Raw genomic sequence first — 22,286 nt, forward strand, 5'->3', positions numbered from 1 at the left:
TGAAATCATCAAGTCTAAATGTCAACCCAGCACCACCGTGCCCGCTAATCCACATCCCACAGTACCATATCCACACGGGTTTTAAACGCTTTCAGGGGTGGTGACTCCTCCACCTCCCAGGGCACCCTGTTCTAATGCCTGAGCACTATTTCAGGGAAGAATTCTCTGCTAATATCGGCTTTAATCTAAAGCTAGGAGAGCAGCACACGTCGGCACCCAGCCCTGCCCTTCTCCCCGCCGCCCCACAGCGCCGTTTCCCGCCGGACGCCCTGGTCCCGAGCCGTACTTGCGGCGGGAGCTGGGGGAGTCCGGGAACTACATCTCCCAGGCTGCCCTGCGGCCAGGCCGTGCTCCGCTTTGCATGCCGGGAGCTGTAGTCCCGCTGGCACACGGGAACGGCGGGCGCGGGGCTGGAGTCGCGGTTGAGGCTGCGTGGAAACGGCTTCGGCGCTGCCTGGTAGTTACGCGGCGGGGTGAGGGCTCCCTCCTCCCCTACCCTGAGCCGGGGCGGAGCAGGGGAAGGCTGGGTTGCTCTCCGCGGGGGATGATTACAGGCGAGTTTGCCTGCCTCCCCGCACGCGGTTTCCCCGGCGCGGCCGAAGCTGTGCCGCTCAGTTCTCGGGCGGCCGATCCGCTCCGGGAGCCGCTGCTGTCCTGCCTCAGCGGGCCCGTCCCGCGGGGGTAGGCGTAAAGGGGGTGTGGGAGGGCGGGTGCTGCGCCCGTGCTGCTGTTCTGTGGCTTTTCGGCTCCGGGTGGCTTCGGAAGGGTTTTTTCTCTCCTTCTGCCCGCGCTGCAGAGCTTGTAGCGGGAAGGGGCGACTTGGCTGGAAGCGACCTGGCGAAGCCGTGCGAGAAGAGTACGCTGCCGCCTCGGAAAGTTTGAAGAGGAGGTGAAGGAGGTCTTCCGTGTAGAGCGATGTAGCCCTGAAAGAGCCTGCAGAAGGCAGCTAAACACCTCCCTGGGCGGATTCCGGAGCATGAGCTAAAAGCAATGTCCCTCTCTCGTGTTGAGAGTCCTGGTTTTCTGCTTTTTCTGTTCGTCTTTCAAGCGATATTTATCTTGATACTCTACCGAGGTGGACCTTCAAATGTGTTCCGTGGGTTTTTAGACTCGAAACAGGTTCTGGACTACTCCAAAACTCACGATGTGTATACCAACCTCAGCTTGTTCACCCAAGCTCCTAACGAAGAGACGATGCCCTACTGCTCAGTGCACTCACCAATATTTGGTAGGTATGAACCCATGTTGCTTTGGTGCATGTTTGTGCACTTACGAGTTGTATAGTTTTAAAACGTACCGACTTTAAAAGTGCTATTCTGATGTAATACGCTGACAAAACTTGTGTTAGTTAACTCACTCTTACTGGTTGTGTGAGGAAAAGTAGTTTACTGATCTAAAGACCTTCAATGTTAAGGGGTTGGCCTCATAGAACTTGTAGAATAAGAGTGAAAAAAATACATGATGTTAATAGTAAGTTAGTGATTCTTTTTTTCTTCTTGGTAGTCCTGTAAAGTGTGCTAATGTTTGGGGAAAGCATGCTTTTGATGCAGCCTTCAATACAAATTAGCTCTAAATATTGTTTATGTGAGAATGTAACTTGGCACCTTGCTCTTTATGGTGTTCTTTTTGGCCTGTGATTGCTTGTGTCCTTTAGACATAGAAACTTCTCTTTTAGACTTTGAAAGTCTGGTCATGGGTTAGTTTGCAATTACACTTAAGACCAAGTTAAACCTGATCCTGGAGGCTTCACTAATCCGGACTTAATATTGTTAAAAGAGTTGAGAAATATGAAATAAAGATGAAGAAGTCAAATCCATAAACCAGGTTTGTTGGTAGTAAAGTGGTTTGTGTCTGGTAACAGTTCTGCTCAGGCAAGAATGGATGAGTTCTGTAAACATGTAGTTACAGCTGCTTTGGGGACATCTGCTTAGGTTGCTGTGTTCTGAGTTCCCTTATCTGATTTTTCGTGTTGCACAGGTTCCTGCTTATCTTAGTCTTGTATAGCTAGTCTTGGAGAAGTACTTAGTAGTTGCCCTGCTGTTCTGGGAAAGATGATCACTCTAGGAAAGCAGAGAAAGAGCAAATGGGTGAACCTTAGTTCAGAGGTGGTAGTACTTTGGAAAATCAGTGTTGTAGTAACTCTTGGGTCAGGTTGCTCACTTCAGTTAGAGGACACTGCTGAATGATTTGGGCAAGTCTTTTTAGACGGAGAACACGTAACAGTGCTTGTTCATTTGGGCAGTTTTCTTCTTTCTCTGTTAATGAAGTTAAATCATACCGGCAGTGTGTATGATGAAAGAGTTTAGCTTCTGGGCATGTACTGCAGCATTTCCCTTGTAAACAGCTCTGCTGCTAGAATCGGAATCATAGAATGGCAGAGGCTGGAAGGGGCCTTGAAATATCATCTAGTCCAACCCCTCCCTGCCCCAGTACAGAATCTTTCTGCGCAGGTACCAGTTCTTAAGGTCTTGGTGCAGTCTCTGTTCCTCACCAGTAACAGCCCATCATCAGTTCTTTCGGGAAACTACAATTCTGCATTTCAGAGTGAATTGTTTTACTTGAAAAACAGCACAGTAGAGGCATGCCTGTGCCCTACTTTTTTCCACCACTGATGATGGCCTGCTGTCCTGAGAAGAGTCAAATGAGAAAGCTTTGGTCTTACAAGAAAAGAAAAACAAACAAAACTAGGTGTAATTCTGTGCACTTGCTGCAAACCATCAGATAAGCAGGAGTAGTGACGCAATGGAGGAGGCAGACAGAGTAAAATTACGCTTATCAGTGCAATTTGATTTGTGAAATCTTATCAACACTTCTGCCTGCTGTGGCCCCTGCTGAGAACTGAGGGGACTGGGAATCAGCCCGCATGTGGTACTTCAGAATTAAAAGGGAAACATACAGATGGAAACAGAAAGTTGACAGAGGAGGAAGAAAAGAAAAGAAAAAAAGGCAAATTAATTATGGAAGTTTTGATGCATAAAAAATTCGAATTGATCATATGAGGCCTTTGTACTGTTAAACACAAAGCATTTGGAACATTGATACAAGTTCAGTTTAAGGAAAATGAGCACTCTTGTAACAAATTAACATTTACTCCATGATATTTCTAATGAAATGTAGGAAGTAAATGGTTGCCTTTTGTATGCGACGTGTGCGTATGAATAGAAACATAAATACTTTATAAGTGTCTTGAATGGTTGTTATCATCTTCTCTCCTGGGACTGATTTCTCCTGGAAGCACATTATATCAGAGAGTATGATGCCTTTTAATGTTAATTTCATAAACTCCATTAAATGAGATTTCAAATCAGTTCTTGAGAACTTCAGTTTCCAATTCAGAGCTGGTAATAAGTCACTGTGTCCACTCCAAAGCGTGTTAAAGTGACTGGAAGAATGCCAAATGGCTTAAATGGTTTCTGCATCAGGGCTTTTATGAAGTGCAGCACTTTTCCCACTTATGTACGTAGTAGATCATTTTGATAACCATTTGAATGTAAGATCAGCTTGCAGATCATCTGTCTTTTCCTGACCTGAAGCTGCTATGTCTTCCAGCAGTGTGGAGCAAGAATTAAAGTGTAATTGCTAAACATTTCTGCCTTGGAGGATGTAGACTCTTGCCGACTGTTGCCACTTTTTTAACACGTAGTAGTGTACCTTCTGTGACCAACAGCTTAAAAATAATTGTATAGTCTTCATTACTACTGTCAGTAAAATTACTCAGGTTCCCTTAAAGATTAAAGTTCATCCACAAATAACCAGTTCCCTATTTCCTCCTCCTTTTGTTTTTTGGAAAAAAACCAAGGTGTTCATATGCACGAGTTGTGTTTATTCGAACTTAATGCGTACTTAATGAAGTAGCAAATCCTGACTTTCTACTACTGCATGCAAATTGTGCTGCTTCTTCTTTTACCAGGAAGAAGCTTCATGCTAGAAAGACTCAGGTTTTATTTTTTTAAAGAGGTGGCTTACTTGATGCATGGTTTGTGCTGAACAAGTTGGTTTGGCCTTTGAGGACTTTATTAAAGTTCTGTCTTTAACTTTGCTGTTTCAAATTTGCTCATGCTATAGAAGAATTTTTTCCAAGCTCTTCTTATAGTAGTTACTCCCTTTCATTCCCATCTGTCATAACCTTTTCATGAGTGTGACCATCTGTTGTGGTAATGAGTAGCTCCTGCTACATTTCCTAATTGGTGCTCTCCTACTAGAGTTTCTTCTCTTGTATTTAAAGAGAGGTATAAAGATGGTAATGCTGGGATTTATTTTTGTCTCCAGTTGAGGCAGTCTTGTGTTCTGCCATTAGAAAATGGTCCTTAATTAAGGCTGTAATCTGCCTCCTTTTTTTTCCCCTCCTTTTTTCTTTTTCCTTTCAAACAGTGGTAGAATCATACAAATACAACTCTATTAATGTGGTGTGTGGTGCTGTACTTTCTCAGTGAGGTGTTCATCTGTGTTACCCTTCCTGTTTGTTTAATCTGTGTAAGTTCTGCTTACTCTGGTTGAGCTCAGTTCTGTTACAGCTGTTGGCTGTGTAGAAAAGGGATTAGAACTCATGTATTTCTTAGGATGAGGTGGATCTAGTCAGAATCAATAGATCCCCCTGGTAGTGAAATGTGTTGACTGGAATGAAAAGCAAGCAGGGATCAGACAGGCACCGGCACTAACAATATGGACAGAGAATTGTGAGATGTAACTACACACCAAAATTTCAAGTTAATTTAATGCCTTCCTGTGATGGTTTGGATGTTACCTGCCCCCCCACACTCTTGTGAAAATCACCCAGACTAGACGGAAATTAGAATGGAGGTTTATGTTTACAGCTTAGCACAATATAAAAGCAGGTATTTACAATCTATACAGCTATAGACAGAAATAGACAAAAAGGTAATACAGAAGCACAACAACCCTCTCAGAAAACAGAGTCCCCAGGAGGAGCTCTGAGCCACCCTTCCACCTCCTTCCCACCTCTCTACCTTATCTCAGACTTTGCCTCACACTCAAGGTGAGTTTGGAGAACTGGCCAGGGGGGTTAGGAAGCACAAGGATTACTTACACAGACAGCAGGTTAGAGAGAGGAGGGAGGCAGCCAAGGCAGAGAGCAGCTCTGTTATCTATGTTTGTATTCTTGTTTTCATACATCTCAGCAAGCCTATGAGTGCAGCAGATAGCACCATTGTTTTGTTTTTACAGCCTACAGTCTAATTCCTCTAACTAAAATATCCCAGCTAGGCTCAAACTAACACACTTCCATGTGATGGTGCAAATATACAAAGAGTTTAGGAACCAAACTATGGAGAAATTGCTTCAATGTGTCAGGGTGTTGATGCTGTACTTTATCTGAATTGGAATCCTGTGCTTTCTAACATGTCCAGGAAGGGATTTTCTCCTTTCCCAAAGTTGTGTTTTAACAGTTTTATTTTTCCCTATTTGGTACAGCTCTGTTCACATCTGGGATTTAATTGCACTACAGTGCATTAGGCTTAGTTGTGCAGGAAGGAGACCTGAGAGACAGAATTTAGCTTGTAGCCAAGGAATGTAGGGCAGCCAGAGAGTTTTGGAGATGTAAATCATAGAATCACAGAATCAGCCCAGGTTGGAAGGGACCACAAGGATCATCTAGTTCCAACCCCCCTGCCATGCCCAGGGATGCCCTACCCTAGAGCAGGCTGGACAGAGCCTCATCCAGCCTGGTCTTAAACACCTCCAGGCATGGGGCCTCAGCCACTTCCCTGGGCAACCCATTCCAGTCTCTCACCGCTCTCATGCTCAACAACTTCCTCCTCACCTCCAGCCTGAATCTCCCCACCTCCAGCTTTGCTCCATTCCCCCTAGTCCTGTCACTCCCTGATATCCTAAAAAGTCCCTCCCCAGCTTTTTTTGTAGGCCCCCTTCAGATCCTGGGAGGCCACAAGAAGGTCACCTGGGAGCCTCCTCTTCTGCAGACTCAACAGCCCCAACTCTTTCAGCCTGTCCTCACAGCAGAGCTGCTCCAGCCCTCTGAGCATCCCAATGGCCCTTCTTTGGACACAGTCCAGCATCTCCACATCCTTCTTGTAATGGGGGTTCCAGAAATGGATGCAGTAGTCCGGGTGGGGTCTCACTAGAGCGTAGTAGAGGGGGAGAATCACCTCCCTCGACCTGCTGGCCACACTTCTCCTGATACAGCCCAGGCTCTGGTTGGCCCTCTGGGCTGCAACTGCACACTGCTGGCTCATGTTGAGCTTCTTGTCCACCAGCACCCCCAAGTGCCTCTCCCCAGGGCTGCTCTCCAGCCACTCACTGCCCATCTTGAATTTGTGCTTGGGATTGCCTCAGTCCAGATGCAGGACCCTGCACTTGGTCTTGTTGAACCTCATGAGGTTGGCTTGTGCCCACCTCTCCAGCCTATTCAGGTCCCTCTGGCTGGCATCCCTGCCCTCCAGCCTGTCTGCTGCACCACACAGCTTGGTTTCATCAGCAGACTTGCTGAGGTTGCACTCGGTGCCACTGTCCATGTCATCATTGTTGCGGAGGGCAGTAATAATTCGTGGCCGAGTCGAAAATTTATCAAAAATAGATATTTTTTATTTTTACAAAACCCGCCCCCACAACTATATATACAAAGATTAATTTCGTTTGATAAACAGGTTAAGTTGCATGAGAATTCTACGAGGATACCATTAATAATCTGACTATATATATTTGGAAGTCAGATTTTGGAAAAGGCCTCAGCTATTAATTAATAGCGGTTTCTTACTAAATTAAGCTAAGCCAAATAACTCACTCAGGCTGGCTCGTGCGGTCTGTCTTCCTCCTCCAGCGGCTGCAGGAGTCGTTAAGGGTCGTTAAGGGTCGTTAGGCAGACAAAGGTGTGTGCCTAACAGGAAGGTGAATCCTTTGGTCTCTCTGCAGTCCAGGCACAGGAGAGTGAGCGAACTCAGGCAGAGACATGCGTCCAACACGGGCAAAATCCAAAGCGGGAACCCCAAAGGCGGGAAGACCCCCAATATTTATATCCTTCGCTAGACAAAGGGCAGAGTTACCACACTTTAGGCGCGAAAGCGCACGGCCAATCCCAGCCTGGCTCCAGCGCGGGAACTCACGGGGCAGTCGCCGCCCCCTTCTCGGCTGCAGGGCAGGCGAGGGGGGGGGAAACCAGGCGGCTTTTCCCCTTTCCCCCCGAAGTCCGGGCAGGAGAGGAATTTAGGGGTACAGGACTCCAGGACAATCATAGACTAACTTTTTGTCTCTGTTACCTTGGCATGTACTAGACTGAGTGTTTGAGCTGAGGTGTGGAGCCAGGCGTCTTTGGAGAGAGCCTGAGATCTTGAAAAATCTGAAAAAATGCAGATGTTACCCTCATGAGTCATACTCTTGGGCATAAAAAAGGAATGAAACTGTTGTACATTATCTTACTCATCTTTTCTGTCCAAATTTAGATTTGATTTTTTGGAATTTAAGGATTATTGCTACAGAATCTTGTTTTTCAATACAAAGAGCCCTGATTGTATTAGAGGAAGCAAACCCCTGCCTTTGTGGGACAACAGAAGGGATTAATTCCCTTTCTTCTATTTTCATTGAAGCAGTGATCTGTAGTTGAAATATTATATTCAAATTGGATTTTTTTTTAGCACACTCAAGCTGTCATCAAATCAGGGTTTAATGCTGCTTTAGTTAAAAGATCTGATTATCAGGGAGTTCATACATCTGAAAAGCAACATAAATTACACGTTGGACTGGAACATGGTGATCTTAAAGGCAGAAATAAAACGGAATCATGGAATGCAATCAGTCTACTTTGGATTGGGAGAGACATTAACAGACCATCTAGTCCAACTCCTCTGCAGTGAGCATGGACATCCTCTGCTACATCAGGTTGTACAGAGCTCTGTCCAACCTAACCTGAAGTGTTGCCAGGGCTGGCTCATCTACCATCTTCCAGTGTCTCACCACCCTCATTTCTTCCTTATTTCTAGTCTAAAATGAGACTGCATGGAAGTAGGTAGTAGTATCATCAAATGTTAACTATGAATGTGACCTAGGTTTATGATTCTCTGAAGAACTACTTTTCTGTTTCAGCTGCAAAGGTACAGCACTGCACTCCAGATTCCTGCTGAGGGTAACGTAGCCAAAACGAAATTCCCTTCTGTGTTTTAGATGCTTCAGGAAAGACAGAAAAGTGACACTTAAGAGACAGCTATTGCTATGTCTTGCTGACAACCAAAATTCAGTTTTTCCTTTTGAAAACAAACAAAACCCAACTAACCAACAAAACCAAAACATGAAGTGGGATTCGCAGTGGCTAGACCATTTTGGCAGTCTGAGAAACGGATCACAGGATCACAGGATGTTAGGGGTTGGGAAGGGACCCAAGGAGATCATCGAGTCCAACCTCTTTGCCAGAGCAGGACAATACTATCTAGCACAGATCACAGAGGAACACATCCAGACAGGCCTTGAAAGTCTCCAGAGAAGGAGACTCCATAACCTCTCTGGGAAACCTGTTGCAGTGCTCTGTGACCCTTACAGTAAAGGGTCACAGTAATGGGGTCAGTCCATGTTCAGACCTGAAGCTCAAGGCCTCAAGAAAAGCCATTAGGACTGTTCCTGGAGGAATAAAAGGAGACTCTTACTGTGAGGAAAAAAAAAGTCATTAGAGGGATGTTGCTTCCTTCTGTGTCAGTTAAACAGGATGTGGGTGAACGCAGGCTCAATTTGTTGTGGTTAGAACTGCAGCAGACACTTGAATGTAGGGTGGGCTGCAGGGAAGTATCTTCTAGATTCACCTGCTCAAGTACTTATATTAGACTTCCTTTCCCAGCTTAAATGACAACTAGTAAAAACTAGACCTAAATATTTGTTCTGTTTCTCTCCAGAGAATGCTTCATTTCAGTGGTTTAAGAGGCAGCCTTATTTACCAGAAACTGAAAACTTGCTGTAGCATGTAATGTGAGCTTGAAAGGAAAAGAAAATCTTAGTTAACTATTTTCAAACCTAAACAAACCCCCTAAACCTGATCTCTTGGGCTTCTGATGAAAAAAATACTTTGAGTAGCGTGGCCTGCAGAGAACAGTTGGCCATACTTAAAACTGTCATTTGAAATTATCAGCTTCTCATTGTGATTTGAGTGAAGCCTTGTTCTTAGTTCATTTAAGTAATCATAGAATGGCTTAGCTTGGGAGTGACCTTGGAGATCATATACTGTAACCCCTCTGCCTTGGGCAGGGATGCCTCTCAACTAGGCTTGGTTGCTGTGGCCGTTTGAGGTAGATTTCTGGCTCAGACATAGGGGAGAGGTGAACATTCTAGGGATAGGCCATATATTGGCAACAATAGATAAGTTGATATCATTTCATTGGAGCATCAGGAGCGTTATGTCTAGAAGCACAGCCTGTGTTTTCCCCTTTCTGCTTTCTGCTGCTTCAGCTGCGCCCGCTGCTATCTTAGCTGCTGCTACTTTGCTGCTTCGCTGCCACTTGACTCCTTCCCCATCTTCTTTAAGGTTATTATATTTTTCTAATAGTTTGTTTCTCCTTATACTGTTATATTTAAACTGTAAGAAACATAATTTCATCTTTCCCTGACTTTCAAAAATAATGCATGATGTGGTGAGTTTATTCTACCAGGGGAGGGATCCACCCTAACCTGGGGCAGTTGCTCAAGGCCTCATCCAACCTGGCTTTGAACACCTGCAGAGAAGGCATCCATAACCATTCAGGGCAACCTATACCAGAGCCTCACAACAACTTCTTCCTAAGATCCAGTCTAAACCTACTGTCTCTCAGCTTAAAACACATTCCCCCTTTTCCTGTCACTAGACACCCTTACCAGAAGTCCCTCTCCAGCCTTTCTGTAGGCTCCCCTCAGGTTTTAGAAGGCAGCTATAAGGTTTCCCTGGAGTCTTCTGCTCTCCAGGCTGAACACCCCAAGCTCCCTCAGCCAGTTCTCATACCAGAGATGCTCCAGCCCTTCACTCATCCTCGTGACCCTCCTCTGGACTCTCTCCGACAGTTCTAAGCCCTTCTTATGATGGGGACAGCAGAACTGAATGCAATAGGTTTGAATATTTTTCTACATTTTGCTTCATTTTCTTAGAAGTTGACAAAAACCATTGCCATGCACTGATGTGCATAAATGTAACTCTCCTGCTACTCTTACTCAGAAGGACAGACATTTAAATCATTGTAGAATGTTTGTTAGTGTTGCTGCTATAGGAGACTTGTGTTAAAATGGTGGGTGACACTTTATATTCATTCCTTCTTATTTGTAACCTGTCAACTTCTTTCCATCTGGGAGGATATTTTAATATATATTTTTTAACAGGTAAAAACTGCCAAATGTGTCTGGTGTGTCTTATATTTAAAACTGAAGTGTTGAGTAGAGGAGCTGTCATAAGCAGCCTGTTCCTGAAAATGTAACATCTCTCTTCCTGCTCCTTAGCTCTGTCTTCTGTACCTCCCAAAATTTGAAGCAATCTGCTTATCACAGGGTATGTAATTAAATATTACAACAAATAACAGCCCTTGAGGCATGTGATTGTAATGTCAAATTGATCTTAAAATGTTTTTAAAGAGAAAGCTAAGGTGTTTTTATTCATCCAGGCTTTGAGCTATTTCCCCTCCAACCTGCTGAGGACATATTTCTCCTTGAATCTCATCTGAAAGAGCTGTGGGAACTTTCTCCATATGAGTAGCAAAAGCAGATATGTCTTTTTCATCCTGATTAATTTTCAAAGCTATTCTTACAGTGAATACATTTATTTAAGGTCCCCATCTAAGCAACACAGCACAGAAGGTTTGCTTATGGAATAGGAAGCCAGTGCTAGTAAAAGTAAGCTGTGCAGGAGCCTGGTGAGACTTGCTGGTTGAGTGAGGACTTGTGATGTCTCTGTCAGGTTGTCTGTTGTCCTAGTGCTGAGCCTGACACTTGGTGTGGAGATGAGAAGGTGACCATCAGTCAGTGGTGGAATTCATCATGTGGCACATCTGTGTGATGTTAGCAGTTCTGTGGTAGGGCTGGTGCCTTAAGTAGTAAGCACATGTAGCCAACCTGATAGTCTCGAATGATAGCTTAGACACATCACTGATCTTTCCTTTTTTTTCTGTCTCTCCTTGCAGTTGGTCCATTAACCATCACTTTCAGGGTGCTTCCTAGTGAAAAAATGATCATCAAAAAAAATCCTTTTGTTCAGTCTGGTGGCCACTACAGACCACCTCACTGCTTGGCTCGCTACAAATCAGCCGTCCTTGTAGCCTACAGGAACCAGGAGAAGTACCTTCACCATCTTCTCTACTATATCCATCCTTTCTTGCAGCGCCAGCAGCTCAGTTACAGCATCTACTTGATTCAGCAGGTAAGTCTACGTCATAGAATCAACCAGGTTGGAAGAGACCTCCAAGATCATCCAGTCCAACCTAGCACCCATCCCTGGCCAGGCAACCAGACCATGGCACTAAGTGCCCCATCCAGGCATTTTTTGAACACCTCCAGGGATGGAGACTCCACCACCCTGGGCAGCCCATTCCAATGCCAATCACTCTCTCTGACAACAATTTCCTCCTAACATCCAACCTCGACCTTCCCCAGCACAATTTGAGACTGTGTCCCCTTGTTCTGTTGCTGGTTGCCTGGCAGACGAGACCAACCCCCACCTGGCTACAACCTCCCTTCAGGTAGTTGTAGACAGCAATGAGGTCTGCCCAAGCCTCCTCCAGCCTAAACACCCCCAGCTCCCTCAGGCTCTCCTCACAGGGCTGTGCCCCAGGCCCCTCACCAGCTTCATTGCCCTTCTCTGGACACATTCCAGTATCTCAACATCTCTCTTGAATTGAGGAGCCCAGAACTGGACACAGGACTCAAGGTGTGGCCTGACCAGTGCTGAGTACCTGGGCAAAATAACCTCCCTTGTCCTACTGGCCACACTGTTCCTGATCTAGGCCAGGATGCCATTGACTTTAATGATACCATCAGATGTTCCTTAGGGTATTGCTAAGCTTCCCAGTTACAGGTTAGGTTCTGAACAAGACCTGTGGATCTTTTTGTGTGGAACTACCATTTTATGAGTGGGTTTAGAGGAGCTTGGTTATGTCATGTCCATGGCCGCTATCGACTCAAATATCATACTACTTGATCACAGCCATCATTCTGCTAATGGTTGCTTCTGCTTTTTCTTCTGAAAAGAAAAAGTTGTCATTAAGCAGTAGCTTGTATTTTCCGCTGTTCAAGAGCTGAATGTGGTTTGTCTGAAGCTTGTTGTTGTGGCTATCGTGCTGAGACTAAATGCTAAAGTGAAGTTGGAATTCTTTCCCGCTATCAAATGAAAACATCTGGCTTGACCCTGCTGCAGGGCAGCCTGTGCAGGTCAGACAGCCATTTTTAACTGACATGGACAAGCACTGCCACAGATCAGTGGTGAGAGAGCAGATTTTGGATTCATTAATTAAAACTAATCATAGAAGCATAGAATGATTTGGGTTGTAAGGGAACTTGAAGATCCTCTACTTCCAATCCTGCCCTGCCATGGCACATTCCACTAGACCAGGTTGTTCAAGACGCTGTCCAACCTGGCCTTGAACACTTCCATCTACAGCTTCCCTGGGCAGCTTAGTCCAGTGTCTCGCCACTCTCACAGTGAAGAATTTCTTCCTAATATCTACTCTAAATGGCTTTCCCAGCTTAAAGCCACTACCCCTAGTCCTATCGTTACAAGCTCTTGTAAAAAGTCCCTTTCCAGCTTTCTTATAGGCCCCCTTCAGGTACTGGAATGCTGCTAGGAGGTCTTCCTGGAGCCTTCTTCAGGCTGAAAATCTCCAACTCTTGTAGCTTGTCCCTGTAGAGTTGGTGCTCCAGCCCTGTGAGCATCTTTGTGACCCTCCTCTGGTCCCACTCTAATGCTTCAGTGTCCTTGTGTTCAGGGCCCCAGCATTGGATGCAGGGTGGGGTTTTATAACAAATGGGTTAAATAAAACTGATTAAGAGGGAGAAGAACCTTTTTTTTTTTGTTTTACCAAAGGTTGGGTTGGTTTTTTTACCCTTATTTCTATGCTTTAATAAGGAGTACTCAGAACACAAGTGTAGATGTGTAGGTTTACACCTGATGATTGACTTACTGGTCTGCTTTCTTCAGATACCCCCAGTATATAGCTCCTGGCACCACAAAGCTTACAATTGCTGGGAACTCTTGTGAAGGGAATGGGTGACACTTTCAGAGTCTGGGGCATGAAATTTGCAGCCAGTATCAGTGCTTTCCAGTATTATTCAGTGGAATAAGATGGGCTTTTTACTGGCATGACTTACAATTGAAAGTTGTCACCTTTGTTGTTTTGATGAAGAAATGTAGGGTTTGTTTTCCAGGTGGGGAATGGCACATTTAACAAAGCAAAACTGCTTAATGTTGGTGTCCGGGAAGCCCTGAAGGATGAAGACTGGGACTGCCTCCTTCTGCACGATGTCAATCTAGTGCCTGAGAATGATTACAACCTCTATGTTTGTGATGAGTACTATCCCAAGCATATGGCCAGCGCCATTGATAAGTTTCGGTACAGGTAGGTGCCTCTGCTTACTGTCTCTGCTCGCTGCAGGGGAATTGGACAAGATGACCTTGTGAGGGATTATGCAAAACAAATAATCTGCATTTGTTTTGATATCCAGGTGATGATTGTTAATAACTGTGAACACTGTTTAGTAACATTAAGACTCACCAGAAACTTATTCACAGGTTCAAAACACACACACAGGTTGGAAATTTAGACACGCAGGGCACAGGCAAAACTAGAGCACTTCTTTCTTTAAGTGGCAAATGCAAATATTATGTTGGAAGAGGCTTTTAGCTATTTACTCACAAAGTATAAACCAAACAGTACCCAAAGCACATGGAACTCTGTCTTGTTGGCTGCTGAGACTTGATTCTTCCCAGGTTTCTGGGGAAGGGAGGCAGACAATCTCTGACCTTGTCTCCTGGCTCCTTCTGGATGATCTGTGTATCTCCAGGACTTCTAGTCTTAGCAGGAAGACTTTCAGGTGCAGGCAGGATGCAATGCAATGTGCGTGCCAACCACTTACAGGCATTTAGAGCCTGTTCCTGGTAAGCTCTCCAGGCAAATTCAGGATGCAAAATGAGGTGGCAGCAGCCCTGCGCTGCCTGCTTATCACTTTTATCAGCATCCAACCTGAGACTAATGGGGCATTGGACATAGAATAGCCAATCAGAATGGCACTTTGCCATGCCTCACCATATTAGGTGAAGCCAGGGCTTTCGCCTCCGCTCCCACAGTTGCCTCCCCCAGCACAGGAGGAGCAGGGGAACATGGGAACATGTCTGGGCAAGCCAACATGGATAAGCCCATGTTTGCCCCACCACAGACCTTCAAAGGTCCCTTCCAACTGAATGCAGTCTATAATCCTATTCTAACTGGTGCACTTTCTGCATAGAAGTATGTTTGGGGGCAGTGAAAGATACAACCTTCAAGGAGTTCTGTGTTTGTTTTTGCAGTAGTGACCTCTTCAGAAAAGGGTATTTGTGGCCTAAGCATGCAGAGTTGAGCTGTTCCTTGCCTGCAGTTCCACTGTTAGCTCAGCTTTGCAAATGAGCAGCCAAATGCTGTTTGCCTTTCCTAAATATAGGGTGGGATTATTGGGTCATGTGGGAGATGTGTGATAGGATGCAGGTATTTTTGACTGACCCAAAATGTGAATTTCAAAACCACCTTTACTTTGGTCTGCTGGAGGGGAAAGGCTGGGGGTGGAGAATGATGGAAGGAATGGAGCATGATGGGAATGACACTGGTTTTTGCTATTTTGGGTTTTAGCATTGTCATGATAATGACTGTAAGGTGCACAATTAATGTATGTGTGATTTGGATCACATTGTTAGTTCGTGGAGGACTGCTGTTATATCAGCCTTCATTATTAATGCTTTTTGCTTTCTCTTTTTTTCTTTTCTCTTTTAGTCTGCCCTATAAGTCTTTTTTTGGGGGTGTATCTGCTCTGACTCCAGACCATTACATGAAGATGAATGGTTTTCCAAACACATACTGGGGCAGCAGTGGTGAAAATGACGACATTGCTACAAGGTATTAATGCACAGGATAGGCTTAAAATAGACCCAGGCTGGCTGGTGAGACATGCAGCATTACCCTAAGAAAAGAACTAAGATGCTGTTCCTCAAAGTGCTTGCAGTGTCATTATAATCCAAAACACTGCTGGGAATTTTTAACGTCAGAAGATGCTCAGAACCTGTGAATCCAAACATTGTGTGCTGAGAGAACTAAGTGTTCCTCCTCAGACTCTGGAGGGTAGAAAGTTACTTCATATCCATGTGCCTTCCTTCGTTCTGGAGTGCATCCAAAGGGTTATAATCACCAGTAGCTGACAAGTGACTCCATTGGCATTATCAGCCCCAAAGGAGGGAAGGAATCTGCAAGTCTGATGAGTAAAAAAACCCAAGAAGGTACTTAGTAATTCTCAGACAGCTGGGAATTTGAGTTATGCTAAGTGCATCTAAATTGCTCCAGGTATTACCTAATTACCAATACTTGGAATTAGAGAGCTCAAGCTTCTGTCCACAATAGTGGGTGATGGAGAAACCTGTGTGCTATTGCAAGTCTGTGACAGCAAGATGTGATGTTTTTTCTCTTGTACTTAGTTGCCATGGCAGCAGCAGACTACAGAGGGGAGTGTAATGAGTTTAGTTCTAGGCACTCTGCCTCATTCAGATTCTTCAAGTACAAAATCGTGGCTGTAGCTTCTCAATTTGGCTCTGTAGTTGTGCTGTGCACCTTCTTCATCCAATACTGAGGCAAGGTCACCAGCAGTTTACAAAATTAAACTGGCAGTAAAAGCTCTGTCTGGTTTTGGTCTTGCACAGTGTGATAACTGCGGTAGTTTTGGTGGCATGTTGTGTTGAGAGGCCTGTAGGAGTTTTTTTACAAAGCAGTATTCTTCTGGGAATTGAAAGTTAGATTTTCTTAACAGTGAAAAGAGTCCAGCAGAGAGCTACGAGGATGACTGGGGAACATGAGCATCTCCCCTGTGAAGAGAGATTGAGAAACCTGGGGCTGTTTTAGTCTGGAGAAGACTGAGAGGAGATCTGATCAGTGTATACAAATATCTGAGGGGTGGGTGTCAAGTGAGTGAGGCCAATCTGTTTTCGCTGGTCAGCAGCAATGAGACAAGGAACAGTGGCTACAAGCTGGAACATAGAAGGTTTCACCTCAACATGAAGAGAAACCTCTTTACAGTGAGGGTGACAGAGCACCGGAACAGGTTGCCCAGAAAGGTTGTGGAGTCTCCTTCTCTGGAAATTTTCAAACCCTGCCTGGATGCATTCCTGTGTGAACTAGCCTAAGTGATCCTGCCTTGGCAGAGGGGTTGGACTCAGTGATCTCTCGAGGTCCCTTCCAACCTCTAAAGTTCTATGGTTCTGTGAATTCCTCCTCCTGTGTGATTGTTCAGAGATTCAGCCTTTACTAAAGCAATTGAACATCAGGAAAATAGATCTTTACCTCAAGCACAATAATTGTGGGTATATTAACCTGCTCTTAGTAGAGCTTCAGTAAGTAATGTGGTTTTCAGTACCCATGGTAAAGAATCATGCCAGTTACACACAGGAGTGCTCTGCCTTACAGAATTCTCTCATAGCAACTATGTTTTGTAGCTTCCAAATCAACTTTGGGAAGGGAAGTAGTAAATCATGTGTTGCTTCCCTGAAAACGCAGCACTGGTGATTATCAATGTTCTGGCCTGTTGTCATGTGGAGACTGTGGACAAGTGCCTGTTAGTGATTTATGCACATACTGAAGTCTCAGCCTGCAGGAGTTAAGAATGGCCAGCTTGATGCACCTACTGAGATTTGGATTTTAGGAGGTGCTCAAGCCCTGTTTACTATACAGCAACACAATAAATTAATATTGGAAATTAGACACTGAAATGCTTAAAGAAAAGAAGATTTTTTTTTTGGCTGAGATACTGCTTATTAAAGCAGAGTTAGTGAAAATAAACCATGCTGGCTGCTACTTCAGTACTTGGAAACACCAGGATTTACCTTTTATTAGAAGAAAACACTATGTGCAACCACTTCTATGTTAACATACCAGCTGCAGGAAGGTCTCTTGGATTCTTCTTAACAGTAAAGGAATGCATTAACGTAAGGTGATTGTATGATTCTCTGGTTTAGTCCAGATTTTAGGTCAGAGTTTGATAGTTGGTTGGACTTGATGATCTTCAAGAACTTTTCCAACCAAAACAATTCTATGATTCAAACTGTTACTATATAATGGTTTCAGTTTGATCTTGCAGTGCCAAAACCTGTAACAGCAAAGCTAGTTGAGTGGTTTTGCTTCTCCTTGTCTTTGAATGTGCAGTAAGCTTATGTTCAGAAAACAAGAAACCTTTTCTAAAACTCCATTGGAAGTTGCAGTGTGTCTTGCCATCAGTGAAGTGTTGTGATGGCTCTAGATGTGCAAATATTTTTGGCTCTCTAGCCTCTCTCAGCCTTATAACATTCTGCTTTGGTGCAGCTTGCTGCTGTACCAGATCTCAGCAGAAGGCAATCAGATGTTGCAAATATGCCGGTTAGATAACCTCAGCTGAGCAAACATTGCTTCCTTCATGCGCAGGAATTTTGCTCTGCACAAGAGCTGCCCCTATGATAACAGAGCTCTGCTGGCCCTGGTGCTATTGCAGGCACTTGTTATTCATAAACTAACATAGGTGGTGTCAGCAGTGAGGTACTTAAAAGCAACCCCAAATGCTGGTTTTAGGAACTCTGTTCTGGAATTCTCAGCCTTTAGTTTGCTTTTGTCTTCTCTGTCATGTGGCTGAGCAGCTCACAGTTATTTGTCCGGTGCCTGTACTTAGCACTAATCTTCTAGGAAGCCTGATCTCTAATCAGGCCATCCAAATGAACAGTGCTCCTCAAATTGCTGAGAGCCCCTTAAGCTGGATCTGAAACTCAGGACTGGCTTGCTTTCAGAAACTGCAGGTTTGGGTTTTGTTTGGTTTTTTTTTTTTAAGTTTAAGAGCAGTAAGAACTCTGCTCTTACAAGGAAGTGAAAATACTGCTCCATTGTCAGATTCATGGGAATTGTTCTCAAATGCTCTCTCTGCTTTTATTCGTTGCCTGCTTGCTGTAATCCTCTTTGTACCCTGTGAAAGCAGGCTGCAGATGGGAGCTTTCTGGCCAAAGCCTGGTTAGAACCTACTAGAGAAGATAATGCGGCATTGTGACATCAAACTCAACTCCTGTCAGCTTCTCCCTTTGATGCTCTGATTGCATTAATACTGAAAATCTTCTCTACCTTTTCACTTTGCTGTAACTAAGCCTAGAAATGGCCCCTGTACACTTAAGCAAATACTTTGTTGTTTTAAAGAATTCAGTTAGCAGGAATGAAAATAGTCCGGACATCACCTCAGCTGGGACGCTACAAAGTGATGGACTACAATGAAGAGACAGAGACCCAAGAGCCTTGGAGAAGGTAACTGTTCTAAGGGTTGGAGGTTAGCAATTAGGAGCCTACCTTTTGCCTCATTGCAGGTTGACTGTTACCATGATCTTCCTCAGAAAAAGGAGGCTGCAGCGAGGTGGTGTTGGGCTCCTCTCCCTAGGATCGGGTGATAGGACGAGAGGAGATGCCCTGAAATTGTGCAGGGGAGAGTTAGGTTGGAGGTTAGGAAAAATGTCTTTCTTGGTAGTGGCCAGGTATTGGAATAGGCTGCCTAGGGAGACAGTGGAGTGAGGCATTCAAGAAATGTGTGGACATGGTTTAATGGCTATGGTGGTGTTGGGCTGGTAGTTGGACTTGTTTTTGAGGGCTTTTCCAACCCAAACAATTCTGTGGCTTTATGAACAGTTAGAGAGTGGAATAATCTCCCAAAGGAAGCAGATTCCCCTACATTGGGCAGTTTGAAGACTCAGCTTGGCAGGGTGCTGGGCCAGCTCATTGCAACTAGACTAGTACCAAGAAAGGTTGGACCAGATGATCCTTGAGGTCACTTCCAACCTGACATTCTATGATCCTATGAAAAGCAGAAAGTTTACTCAATGCCACCTTTTGATTTTCTGCTTTAATGTGGCTACTGAAAAAGGCTCCCACTCAGTTTCAACTGAATCATTCTGTGCCTAGGTTTCTCCGAGTTTCCTATTCCTAAGCATGTCTGCTAGCTAGGGAGCTAACTCATATCAGATTTAAGTATCAAATTATTAAAGGCATAAAACTTTAACAATAAAAAGATACTGCCTGTCTTATAAAGAGGGAGAGTTCAGTTTGAAGAGGCACTTTGTTACAATTTCCCTGTAATAAAAACTTGCTCTCCAATCTGTCTGGATTTACAACATGCCGTTAAACTAGTGAAGAGCTGCGGTTTAGTTTGAAGGCATAAGGCAGGTGCTATGAGATACCTTAGCAAAGACCCAGTTTTACATGAAGGAGCTAGAGAGGAGGCTGCTGGGTCAAGTGCAGTGGCAGCTTCTCATACCAACAGTGCAGACTTACCTCCTGTCATCTCAAAACTCAGGTTTCCATAACAACCCTGTTTTATAAACTACCTACAGCAGCCTGTGCACACCACTGCTGCCAGCCTCTCCATGGCACTCCCAGGTGTCACTGAACTGCTGCCAGATTCATGGAGGTTTTTCTGCACTCAGTTGGCACCTCACTAGGCTTCCTTTTTAATGAGGTTCCAGTCCAAATTGTACCTTGTTGGGAAGACTCAGTATTAATTTATTCTAAATGGTTTAGTCTCATAAAATTCCTTCTCTGCAATTTGTGTTATGTGAGAAGAATTTTCTTGGGGCTTCTCTCCCAGCTTTCTTCTGCTAAGCCCTTGACCCATCTGAAAGTCTTGTTTCTTCTGCAGCTTCAGCTGCAATCATCACCTTTTGTTCTTCTAGCTAACTGCAGATTTTTTTTCTTCTTCAGGCCTACTCCGCACCACAACACCAGGAAAACATGGAAAGATGATGGAATGAATTCATTAGAGTTCAAGCTTCTTTCCAGGAGAAAGCATCCTCTTTATACTAACATCACTGTGGACATTGGATATGTTCCTCCATTTTCTTGAGAGAATTAAAACAAAAGCAGAGTTTGTGCTCAGCAGGGCAGTACATGTGTTGGCATTCAGCCTCCGGTTCCTGTTGTGCAGTCAACAGCACCTGAGACCAGTTCTCCTCTTAATGCATTTCAGTTTTCTTCTGACAGTTTCAAGAGGGGGAAGAAAAGGCTTCAGGACTAGGGTGACAGCTAAGAAGACGACTGTGGCCTAATTTTGTCAAAGCACACTAACAACTAACTACTGAGCTAGCCCCAGTCCTCAGGGGATGAGGGTCTCCTTGACAGTAAGCAACTCAGGTTTTCTGGGACCTTCTTTTCATAGCTGGATAGCTTTGTCCTGCTTTGTGCTTAAGTGTTAATGGGGAAGCAAGCCATGCTGTGTTTTGAGAAAGTTCTGTAAATATCTTTTGTGAACCTGACTGAAATAAGTTAACTTGCATGTTTGGGTTAATGAGAGTGTAAAATAAAGGAGAAAGTTGCCTTTAACCATACAGAAGTACAGCTCCCAGCCTTGGCTTTTTCCTGGCCTGATCCAGCATTGTTAAAATGTGAGGCCAGTGTAACTCTAAGTAATTCAGGCTGAACAGGGCCTAAGGCTGTCACCTGGCCTCACCTCTTCAGAGCACAGAAATTAATCTAGTACTTCAGCTCAAACATTCATTACCTTCCAAGGCTGATCTGTCTTCAACATAAAATACTTCTGAGAAATGAAATATTGGAGGAAAAACTCAAGTCAAATATGGCAACAGTGGAGCTGTGCCCCTGGCAGGAATGCATTTGTACTTACCTGCCTGTGAGACTGATGCAGTTTGCCTAAAGTCTTGCCCCTTCTGTTTTCTTTCTTCCTCTGCAGTCAGTCAGAAGCACTGCAGCCCCAGACCCATTATTTTGCAGGCATGACACAGGGTATTTTTTGTATGCTGTGTAGTAAGAATTCCCTGCTCTCTGAACAAGCTGCATCTGTCCCATTAACACCTAAGAACTTAATTCAGCAGTCTCCTCTACAGTTAGAACATCATCTCAACCAGCTTGAAGGCCACTCTTCACTGGTAGAGTAAGCAGAAGCTGCCTTTTGTCATGTAACTCTTAATACACTGTTCTAAAAGAACTTCTCCCAAGCCTGGCTTCACATCTTCCTTGCAGGGGATGCATCTCCAGCAAGCAGGTGTCCATGGAGCAAGGACAAGGCTCTAAGCAAGCTGAAAGCCTGTAGCACAGTGGTTAACAATTCATTATCCATAGACTTTCACCACTCTCTTGAACCAAGCACCACAACTAACAACCACCTGGACATGTGCACTGGCCTGCCCTCTGATAAGTGTGGCCCAAAGTATTCCCAGATGTGGACAGGAATTTCTCCTCTCCCTCTGAGATTTCCTACATTCCTTCCAGACTCCTTCAGAATAGTACAGTCTGCAGCCTGCTGCAGAATCAAGACTCTCCTGTTGCCACAAGACAGAGTGTTGCCACAGCAGAGTGAACTAAGCTCATGAAGGACACAAGAGGCCTTCTGAATGCAGTGGAGTGTGTTTATTGAGAGATGTAACATGTCCTTTTATTGCCATTCCCTCATACACGAGCAGATTCCAGCAAGTTTGTAGTTGAAAAATCATGAGAAAACAAACAGTGGCCTCTGCCTTTTGAAGTCATGAGGCAGGCTTCCCCCCTACAAAAAAATACAAAATTTAGGAAGAGTTGCAAGAACAGTTTATTTTTTTTTCAGGACACTTAGTTCAAGTCCTTCCACTGGAGCAGCCCAAACAAGGACACTTTTGCAAATGTCCCAGCAGAAAGTGCATAGAAGAACATGAGGATCTGTCCCTTGGGTTAAGTCTGTATCTCCAGTCCTCACAGGATGGAATTCACAACCAATCAGTAGACAGCATAAAGACAACATTGCTTCTGTGCTACTGAAGTACTCTTTGAAGCAGAGTGCTGGGAGACATCTGCTGTGACTAACCACAAATCACACCTGTTGCCATTTCCAATAACCTTTGTGATGTCCGCCCTTAGGAGATCTTGGGCCCCTTGCTGAAATCCACCGTAATGTTGACATACAAAGGGTTATGTTCCACTGAGAGCAGTTTATATGAACAAGAGTTCAGCCCATCTGTTTTCCATGTTTTAGATACCTGACGGAGAAGCTTCATCCTGAGAACAAAGAGAACAAAAATCTTCATTAACAGGCATGGGAGAGCTCTTTGCCACTGGTAGTAAACTTGGAGGCAGAGCTGCTGCCATTCTTCAGGTAGTAGGAAGGTCAAA

General features: G+C 44.5%; 2 protein-coding genes across 3 annotated transcripts in view; one reads left to right on the forward strand and one right to left on the reverse strand.

Moving 5' to 3' along the window:
* Positions 1-528: 528 nt before the first annotated feature.
* LOC135175339 (beta-1,4-galactosyltransferase 3-like) lies at positions 529-20,517 on the forward strand. Its single transcript, XM_064143342.1, has 6 exons — positions 529-1,228; positions 11,091-11,326; positions 13,327-13,517; positions 14,922-15,044; positions 18,342-18,446; positions 19,890-20,517. The coding sequence occupies exons 1-6, from the start codon at positions 991-993 to the stop codon at positions 20,029-20,031; spliced, it is 1,035 nt and encodes a 344-aa protein (XP_063999412.1). The 5' UTR covers positions 529-990; the 3' UTR covers positions 20,032-20,517.
* A 1,012-nt stretch (positions 20,518-21,529) lies between these two features.
* Positions 21,530-22,286, reverse strand: part of B4GALT4 (beta-1,4-galactosyltransferase 4) — a 35,298-nt gene continuing 34,541 nt past the window's right edge. For both annotated transcript variants that reach the window (XM_064143340.1, XM_064143341.1), the window contains exon 7: positions 21,530-22,172. In XM_064143340.1, coding sequence (XP_063999410.1) covers positions 22,031-22,172 — 142 coding nt within the window. In that variant the 3' untranslated portion in view covers positions 21,530-22,030. The remainder of the gene's footprint in view (positions 22,173-22,286) is intronic.

Source organism: Pogoniulus pusillus, chromosome 5 (assembly GCF_015220805.1).
Source record: "Pogoniulus pusillus isolate bPogPus1 chromosome 5, bPogPus1.pri, whole genome shotgun sequence".
Taxonomy (NCBI): domain Eukaryota; kingdom Metazoa; phylum Chordata; class Aves; order Piciformes; family Lybiidae; genus Pogoniulus; species Pogoniulus pusillus.

What these genes read in the sequence shown, in the direction of transcription:
- LOC135175339 (XM_064143342.1), top strand. Translation starts at nt 991, where the DNA reads ATGTCCCTCTCTCGTGTTGAGAGTCCTGGTTTTCTGCTTTTTCTGTTC. An exon ending in GCATCTACTTGATTCAGCAG is followed by an intron (nt 11,327 to 13,326) that starts GTAAGTCTACGT and finishes TTTGTTTTCCAG; the next exon opens with GTGGGGAATGGCACATTTAA. An exon ending in ATTGATAAGTTTCGGTACAG is followed by an intron (nt 13,518 to 14,921) that starts GTAGGTGCCTCT and finishes TTTCTCTTTTAG; the next exon opens with TCTGCCCTATAAGTCTTTTT.